This window comes from Pristis pectinata, chromosome 1 (assembly GCF_009764475.1).
Source record: "Pristis pectinata isolate sPriPec2 chromosome 1, sPriPec2.1.pri, whole genome shotgun sequence".
Lineage (NCBI taxonomy): Eukaryota > Metazoa > Chordata > Chondrichthyes > Rhinopristiformes > Pristidae > Pristis > Pristis pectinata.
In genome coordinates this window covers 92,243,984-92,254,109 of record NC_067405.1, presented here as the reverse complement: position 1 = coordinate 92,254,109, position 10,126 = coordinate 92,243,984, and the positions used below count along the sequence as shown (strand labels likewise).

The following is a 10,126-nucleotide window of genomic DNA, read 5'->3' as shown; positions in this document are numbered from 1 at the left end:
ACTGTACAATCGCCAGTGATTCACTGTCGGACCAAAGTCTAGAAAGGAGACGTACAACAATAGCAGTATATTAAAGCAACCCATCATTTTTCTAATAGTCCGCCACCATGTGCATTGGTTCTTCGTTACAATTGTCTGCCTGGCTTTGCATCAGAAAATGTATAATTCCTTTTCCAACAATTTTACTCATGGAAAAGGGAATCCCCTGGTATGTGGGTGCCGAAATTTCCGCTGTCTCTGGTGCTGAAAGAGCTGCGAGCATCCTGCAAGTCGGAAGTGCAAACACACACACACACACACACACACACACACACACTGATCTGACACGCCATACCGTGTGTTGCAAGTTTGTCTGCAGCTGTTAGAGAAGAATTAACATCCCCAAGGGCGGCTTTACAATTTGTTTGTAAAGACCGTGGCCGTGAAGGGAAAAATAGCGTCGCCGCAACGTGACGGGAGAAATTGGTACTTCAGCGCAATTTGGGGACAAGAATCTGTAGCTACCTTTTTAAAAAGCGTACGATCCTGAGTGTAGTGGAGTCGGCGGCGTCAGTGGGCGCTACTGCAGTCGCAGCTGTGGGAGCTTGGGTGAAGGATTGAGTGAGTGGAGCCGGAGCGTCCAGTCGATAGATCCTCCCTCTTCCACACTCAGCACTGACTCACCTGCAGCCAGTCCCTGTTCTTCCTGGAGAATCGAACACACACACACACACACACACAAATAAACAACCCAGCTCATCCCACTCACTCTGCCAGTCAACATGCTCACCACTGCCTGATTCTCCTGTCGTCGGCGCTGTAGAAGGGGAAGGAAAAGTCATATCTCGGTTGCTAAGGTACGATATAGGCCAAACGATGTAGCGAAGTGTGTGTGCATATATATATATGTATATATTTGTGCATCTTATTACTTCCTCAAGCATCACGACGTCATTTGCGTAAGGGCTAGTATTTATGGATAATGATTCAAAATCTTATTTTTTGGTTTGGGAGATAATTAGTTGTCTTTTCTCCACCCCCACCCCTTCCCCCTCGATTCCACGCGAGGAGTTAAAAATAGTTTGCAGCTAGTGCGCCAGGGTTGGAGTTCGGGGACAGCTCGGTCGGTGGGATTTATGTACAAAGCAAGAGGCAATAAGGTTCGGCGTCAGTCAGAGTGGGGAAGCCGTTTCATTGCTTAGTCTGCCTTCGGTACTTCGGTCATCCACGTTGGAGTGAAGGTGTCGATCAGTAATTCAATGGATTGGTTTTGTGTGCGTGTGTGTGTTCTGATCTGTATGGACCGAGTGTCACCTATTCCCTCTGTTCCTATTTGTAGACTTCAGCTAACAGTCCCGGGATGGCTCAAGGCTCCTCCGAGCAAATTGTTCCAGGGGGTAGTGAGCCCGAGGAGACTTCCCCCAATATGCTCGTTTACCGAAAGGTAGGCACGCTGGCTTCATTGCTCTTCAGGAATTTTTTTTCCTTCCTTCTGATGGGATGTTTATTTTTGTACGGAGAAGTTGATTGCTGTGAAATATATTAACTGGATCATTATCACAATTAACTTTGGCTTAAAGACTTGCTATGATGGTAATCAGTGCCCTTACATTGCTGGGGTTTGAGAGAAACTTTTGTACGACATACTCCACAAACCTTAATGTAGCTGTAGTATTTGGCTACCGGTTCTGTTATTTTAGTGGACTTTAAAAGATGTCATTACCTATATTGTTTGGAGAACGGGAAGTTCTTCTGGTATTCTAGCCCACCGGCCCCCACCGAACAACAACACACGAACGCACATCACGCCTTCCCACAAGCGGTCAAGAGAACGGACGGGGGAGGTAGGGTGATGTGTTTACCCGCTCGGAGACAGGTCGTTGTGCAAATGCAGATATACATGTAGTTCGAGGCAAACAGTTTGAGAGTTTGTTCTCACTGGAAGAAGGTCAAGTTGTTTACCTGGAGGAAATCTAAATGCTATTAATCTGCTATATCGCTGCTCACCAGGTATACAATTCAGAATTGCAGCACCAACCCTTGGGCTGCGGGAGCTAACACTAAAAATCGCCCGTGTTTGGTTTGGTTTCTCTGCGTCGCGACACTTCTTCAGTTAAGTGTTTATTTTCCGCCTGGTTGCTAATGTGAGTGGGGGGAAAAGTTGTTGCTTGTTTAACATGGATAAACCTGCCTCACCTTTGCAACGATCTTGCTTGCCGGCGTCAGAGGCTGGAAGGGAGAGTAATACGTGAAAGACCCTTTGGACACCTCCCGCTGTTATCTGACACTGCTGAGCACACTTCAGAGGAACAGGCACAAAATGCTGCTGAACTGATGGAAGAGAAAACTCTTTGGAGGATTCCGGGCGGTAACCAGAACTGTACTTGCCTTGTGGGATATAGCACATGTGACCATTTAAAAAAAAATACATCCTTAATGCAGTTTAAAAAATCTCATTCTGCATCAGTTGTAGGGAAAGAATAGCTCCATGTTTAAAGATGGGTGTTCTCTTTATAGACTTTACATATTTAAAACGGCCTATCTGTTGATCTATTATTTGCAATAATTTAAATCTTTTAAATTAATATGTTTATATTAACTTATTCATATTAATTTAAATTAATAGATTAAGAGATTGAATTACTGCAGGCTGAGAATTGTAAACTTCTGGATGAAGCCATTTTTGGAATCTCATTGCAAATAATATATCAAAAGATACTCTGGCAATGGTTAGATCTTTAATGAACATTGACACCTCCTGACAAAGTAATCAATGCTTAGCTGTTCATGGGTTGCTGCCTCGGTAGTATTGATAATAGCAAGAGCAGAGAGCTATGCAAAATCTGTTTTTTTTTGGATGAGCCACTGCCTCATGCTCCCAATGTAAGAACTTTAGCTCGGTTTCAGTTCTGCAATACCTGTTGTGATGTAGAAATTTTTAGGAATGATGCAAGTTAGCAGCTGGACTTGCTGGTCTGTGTTTAAACGAGGAAAGTGAAGCTGCACAGATTGAGTGTGTTCGGCAGTCTCTGTAAAATTGCTAATGACAGAAAATGTCTGCTAAGAGCTGTCAGCCCTTTACTGCCTTTTTCAAGTGGCTGAATAATGCATTCATCATATGGAGGGGTGGCTGAGTATTTGCTTCCTGATGCAAGATCAGGTATCATTGCATCCAGTTTTCTTTCTGAACTTCCATTTCTCACTCTATATTTAATTAATCATTTCAATGTTTGCCAAAAGCAACCTGCATTTATATAGCACCCTTAAATTTAGTAAAGCACCTGAATTCTACATGTGTATAAATAAACAAAATTTGGCTCCACTTCGCCTGGTAGAAAATACACACAAAACATTTCTGCAATCTTCTCTTTTGTTGTAGGTTTGCTATCTATCCATTAGAATGGTTTAGAGTTTGTAAGGTGTATCTCACATCCTTAAATAATTGAAATATACATTAAGCAATTCATTTCTTCTAACTTTTTGTAACCACGGAGTTGAGATTGCTAATTAAAAATTGAGAGTAATGTAGATACCTACTCTCAAAGCACTTCTCTCAAGGGTATGCAGTTTCAGTGTAAGAAGTAGCCAATTAGGAGTGAGATGAGGATAAATCTCTTCACTAAGGTTGGCAAACTTTTCGAGTTCTCTACCTTTAGAGGGCAGTTGAGCTCAGTCATTGTGTTCGTTCAAAACAGACAACAATAGATTTCTGGGCATTAATGAAATCAAGGGATATGGGGATAGTATTGGAAAATGGCACTGAGGTGGAAATAAGCCAGAGTTTTAATGAACAGTGGAGCAAACTGGAAGGACCAGATGGTCTATTCCTGCCCTTGTATCTTATGTTCCTGTAACATACAGCCAAAAATCTTCTGAATTTATCAATGAATGCATTTGTTGCATGACACCAGACATTTCTTTTACCCATTAGCATTTTGCCTCTTTTATATTGGATCAACCAGATTCAGCAAATTTCAGCCATGTTTTCCACTTAGCCTTGTAGGTGGTTCCCTCTATCTCTTTTACTGGCAATCTTTTATTGACAGTAAGTATTGTTCCATAATTTAACAATTCATTAAATTTGCTTTGTTATATCCTTCATTCCTTCAGATTTAAAGCTGATTTTTCTTTAAAATTATGGCATCATTTGCTAAATTTTATAATCTGCTATCTTGTTATTTTGTGAAGAACTCCCATGAGATCAATCAATCCTTGTTCACATTCACACACAAGTTAAAATTCTGCATTGTTGTCATCAGAATTTGCTTTCCTCTCTGAATGTATCTTCATTTCTGAGCTGACAGGTTTGGAAACTCCACTGCGATTTGCAGCATTGACATAAGGAATCACTATCTCTGAAGAACTATGTTTTTGTTGAAAATATAAATAAACAAGGTAAAAGTGTTATCTGGGCAACAGAGCGCAATTTAACTTCCTGTTCCCATGTCTTTCAATCCACTTTGAGAACGTAGCATTGTCTTCTGAGCACATGTATGGAAATTCACCAGCATTTTTTTTCAGAATCAGATTTAATATCACTGACTTAGATGACATGAAATTTGTTGTTTTGTGGCAGCAGTACAGTGCGAAAGCATAAATTACTATAAATTACAAAAACGAACGGTGCAAAAATAAAAGGAACAACAAGGTAGTGTTCATGAACCATTCAGAAATCTGATGGCAGAGGGGATTAAGCTGTTTCTGAATCATTCAGTGTGGGTTTTCAGGCTCCTGTACCACCTTCCCGATGGTAGGAATGAGAAGAGAGCATGTCCCAGATGGTGAGGGTCCTTAGTGATGGATGCCACCTCTTGAAGATGTCCTCGATGGTGGTGAGAGTTGTGCCTGTGATGGAGCACAACCCTCCCTGTTTAATTTGCGTTAATGACTTTAAGTGAACTATTCTTTTAAAGTGACTGGCAATTAGCAACACTGTGTGTGTGTGTGTGTGTGTGTGTGTGTGTGTGTGTGTGTGTACTGGGGGGAGGTTTTTCAATGTTTAGAATGCAAAAAACAATGTGAGCAGGATATTTCACTGTCACAAGCATTGTTTACTACCAGCATTTGAATTATATCATTGCGGCTGTGATAATTATTCCATCACCCCATCAAAGTGAAACTAGTTCCCTTTTGCTGGGAGCAGCAGGTTTGAGGAAACTGGTTCAATATGAATTTATTTTGCAAACTTCTCTGTTGATTTTCTCCTAAACATATGGTTCTAGATATTGGAATGACTGATGACACCTGCATTTATTGCAGGTAACTTTAAATAGTCTCATTCCAATAGCCAGACTTCAAATGGCCCCTGGACATGTATAGCTGATGATCTTGATCCTACTTAATCCTATTTTCATAGAGTCATAAAAGTCAGAGTGATAGAATCATACAACATCAAAGAAGGTCCTTCAGCTCACTGAGTCCATGCAATCCATCAAGCACCCATTGACACTAATCTGAAACCAATCCCATTTTGTTCTCCCCACATTCCCATCAACTCCTCCAGACTGTACCACTCACCTACACACTAGGGGCAATTTACAGTGGCCAAATAACCTTCTAGCCCACACATCCTTGGGATGTGGGAGGAAGTCAGAGCACCCAGACTCTGACATGTACGGCTTACCTTCCTGCATGAGGTTACTGGCCAATGATTGGGATTTGGAATCCTGTCAGTTTTCTTTCTTGCCCCTTATATACCTAATCTAGGAATAGTATATTCGGTAGTGCATTTGTACTGTCATCCTGGCTGACATCTTAGTAGAGGTTGGTGCTGAAACCAGAATTCTTGTCATTATGGTTCCTCACTAACTGCCTTAGCATGTCAATGGCTGGTGTGAATTTCTTTTCAACTTCAGGATTATATTAATTTAACCGGGTGTTACATTCAACACATTTCCCAACTCTACTTTAAATAATACATGTGTATCTTTGTTCTAGGTTTGAACTATTGTCTTATTCTTAACTGTTGTTATAACAGATGAGACTTGATAACCAAGTGAAATGCTGGTTGTGGGGATGGGGGAGTTGTTGTTGATGACGGTTTGCAGAGGAGCCAGATTCAATCCTGGTGTTCAGAAGGAAACTGGATAAGTATTTGAAAGGGAAGAAAAAATGCAGGACTATGGGGAAAGAGCAAAAATACTGAGTTTGCATGCATTCAATGGGCTGAATTTATGTTGTAACTTCCTCTGACTCTGATCATTTTCTCTGTGTTAGTTGAGGGTTAAAATACAAGTGCAAAAGGATAACTCAATAATATTTTGTTTAAGGATAAGGCTACAACCTTGTTATTCCCCCATACCCTGATCTCTTGATATTTCACTGCTTTCCTTACTAAGGGCAGGGGTTGGATCCCTGTTGACTTTGTATCATTGGCTCTCATCTTTTACAGAAAAGGAATACTTGAATTTTTTATTCTGTCAGATCACCCAAATGTATTCACGTTATGAATTAATGTTTTTTTGGCTTGCAGTGACTGTTGCACAGACAAATTCAGCAAGCTGTAACATCCCACAAACAGTGATGAGATAATGATTGATTCATCTGTCATCTTTACACGTGGCGTTAGGTGAAGGAGTATTTGCAAAGACACAGACACCCTCCCCTCCAATAATTAAATAAAACAAATCCATCATGTGAGGTCATGAATTAGTGTGCACCCATGCACGTTTGGACCATAATATAAAGAACTCATGCACATGTCCTTTGCAGTTGGGCAAATTTAAATTCCAGTGATCAGGATTTGCCAGAAACAGCCTGCTTTCCTTTGAATCGTGCACGGTCATCTTTAACCTCAACTTGAACCAACAGAATACACAGTGACACCATGACATGATAGTTATTGTTTCTGCCTCACAGCTCCATTGACCCAAGTTTAATCCTGACCTTGTGTGCTGGCTTTGTGGAGTTTGCACATTCTCCCCGTAACTGTGTGGGTTTTTACTCTGGGTTCTGCAGTTTCCTGCGCCATTCCAAAGGCATGCTGGCTGGTAGGTTATTTGGTTATTGTAGACTACCCCTCAGTGTAGAAGAATGGAAGGAGAATCAGTTTAAAGTTGATAGATGTGAGAGAGAATAGGTTGCAGGGAAATAAGTGGGTGAATGGAAGTGATGAGACTGCTCCGAGAACTACCATAGACTTGATGGGCCAAGTGGCTTTCTAAAATATAGGATAACATAAAACAAGTAAGCAGGGCCACAGTTTAACGTTTTATTCAAAGGCAGGCACTTTCACAATTCTGCTATTTCAGTGTGGTTGGCATTGATCTAATGTGGGCCCTCAACCCACAAATTTCTGGCCCGGAAGTGAGAGTGCTTCTTTCTGGTCTAGTTGTTCTTAAGACTAATGGTGGTTTTGATCCGGAATAACAGCTCCCCATATACTCTTCATTCTGAACTGAACAACTTTGTACATACTCAGTGCTGTTCCATAAGAACAAGGGTCAAATCAGGAGCTCATTTTGTGAAGCAAACCTGATTGGCCTAGATAGAACGGCACCAGTTCTGTGTCATTTATGCTTTTGTTTTCCGTGGCTGGATTGAATTATATTATACATCTTGAAAATGGACTTTGTCATGATTTCATACCTGTGAAAATGAATTAATTTATCCCGTTGTGATAGTATCGATTAATCAGTCCTACTGGTGAGCAGGTTCTGGGGGGAGGGCCAAGATGTTCTCAGAAAAACAACTGACGCTGGTAGCTACCTGTAGATATTTATTCTGCTTTAATATTTTGTACAAAAATCGCTAGTATTTATGAAATTGATAGCATAATTGCAGATTATATTCTTATATATTTAAAGAATGTATAATTGGCTTTTCAGGTTTTTATTTATGAACTCAAGATAAATGTATTTGGAAATAAGGTTACCATTTACCAGGCCACTAATCATTCTGAATTGAAGAGTAAACTCTGCAACAGCATTTGCTGGGTAGAATTCTGTTGTACAAACTGGTATATTCTAATAATCTGAGAATGAGCAGCTTTGCAAAGTAACCTGCCTTAAAGGTGAAAGAAAATTGAAGGGGGAAGATAGTAATACTGAAATGGTGATGAGGGAGGGAAGGACAATAAAAATAATGCCAGTATTAATGCCAAAGATCTAATCTACAATCCTGATAAGTCATGCTGGGCATGGTACTGACTGGGAAAGTCCCAAAGAAATTTGAGAGAAATTACAGTATGAAACTCAACTGAACCTTGTGACACTAAGAAGTATGATTGTAGGTTGGGGATGAGTGGCCTACAGCCAAATTGGCAAAACTTGAGGGTCTATATACTCCTTGTTATAAAAAGAAAAAAGTAGACTTGTATCTTATAGCACCATTGCAACTTCAAGATGTTCAAAAGTGCTTTACTACCAATGAAATGCTTTCAAACTCACTTTTGCAATGTGGGCAATTCAAATTGTGAAGCTACAAACAATATGCTGGAGGAACTCAGCGGGTCAAGCAGCATCTGTGGGAGGAAAGGAACTGTTGACACTTCAGGTCGAAACCCTGCACCAGGACCTTTCCTTTCCTCCCACAGATGCACTTCAACCCGTTGAGCTCCTCCAGAAGATTGTCTGTTGCTCCAGGTTCCAGCATCTGTGGTCTCTTGTCTCAAATTGTGAAGCTTTTTGGGATTTCTTTTAACATTGAATGCATATTATTGTCCTGTGTCAGTCAGGAGATATTTCTCAATCTGAACTTGTAACATTGGACACTGCATTCAGATATTAAGTAAAATACTTATTTCATTTCTCTTCTTTCCAAATAGCAGTGATCAGTACATTGTCATTAATGTCCAAGTTATCATTTTGAAAAAGCTGAAAACTGTGATTTGAACATATTGTGTTAGCATGAGGGATTGCAAAGATATCTGTATCATCTGTGCTGTCATGGGTACTGAAGATTGCTGGCTTGATCATTGCCTAATCTGCTCTATTTTCTCCATCAACTGGCCGCAAAACATCATTGTCAATAGAATTGTTTCTCCAAGAAGATCAATGTCAAAGGCCTCAGAGTCCTCACAAAATGTCCAATGCACGTGGGCTGCCCTGAAGTTTACCATAGTTGGCTTCTGTGAAGAGACTCTTGACTTCTCCACCAAGAACAGAAATGGTTTGAAGAGAGAGACCAGGAGTTCAAAGAGCTAATTAACTGCTCCTGTTCCTGGGTTAGAAGCTCCTCCTCTCCTCAAGTGAAAGGAAATAACTCTGAAGGGACAGGTCCAGCAGAAAACCAATGACCTAGAGAACAGATGGTGGGTAGAAAAGGCACAAGAGGCTCAGCAACTCACTGACCGACATGAGATGCACGGGGTTCTCAGCATTGTCAAAGCTATTTATGGCCCAAACACTTGAGTCCCCATCCCACTGAGAGTCAAGAACAGAGATGAACTTATTAAGGGCAGATTGCAGTTGATGTTTACTGGAAGGAACTCATCAAAGGTCTTCCTAGCTGTGACTCTGTCCTTGACACCTGCCCTTGACTCCATCCCACAACATCCTATTTGGTCCAGCCTTGAGCTACTCCTGATTGACAAGGTCAAAGACACCATATCCTAACTTAAAGCCTTGGGAGCAGACTGTATCCATACTGAAGTTTTATAACACGGCAGTGAGAGCTTCAGTCACGAATCCCCAATGTCACTGCCTGTGTACAGAAAGAGGACGATGCACCAGGGAACCATGGGGGTGCAATAATCATGAGCATTTCCAAGTTAAATGGCAGTAACTACAGGGAGGTCTCCCTGCTGTCTGAATCACAATGTGGATTCATCCATCTACAGGCACAGTGGACATGATCCTCACCATGTGACACATCCAAGAGAAAATGCAGGGAGCAGCACCAACCACTATAAAAGGCCTTTCTTGACCTCACTAAAATTTTGGACTCCATCAACTAGGAGATATTATGAAGCACCCTCCTCGTTCAGCTTATCAGAGAAATGTATCTGCATCTTACATTTGCTCTATGAAATATGCATTCCATGATCTTAAGCAATGGGCCTACAATAGAGTCAACCTCAGTGAAGACTGGTGTTACACAAGGCTGTGTCATTGCCCCAATACTTATTAAACCTTTGTCATTGCAATGTTGTACCTCATCTCCAACAAACTTCCCAAGGGAATGGAGCTAATCTTTAGAACTGGTGGGA

General features: G+C 41.0%; 1 protein-coding gene across 1 annotated transcript in view; it reads left to right on the top strand.

The window, feature by feature from the left end:
- Nucleotides 1-714: 714 nt before the first annotated feature.
- rgs6 (regulator of G protein signaling 6) overlaps nucleotides 715-10,126 on the top strand; it is a 470,045-nt gene continuing 460,633 nt past the window's right edge. Inside the window, exons 1-2 of the mRNA XM_052012918.1 lie at nucleotides 715-836; nucleotides 1,319-1,423. Of these exons, the coding sequence (XP_051868878.1) occupies nucleotides 1,340-1,423 (84 nt within the window). The 5' untranslated portion in view covers nucleotides 715-836; nucleotides 1,319-1,339. The remainder of the gene's footprint in view (nucleotides 837-1,318; nucleotides 1,424-10,126) is intronic.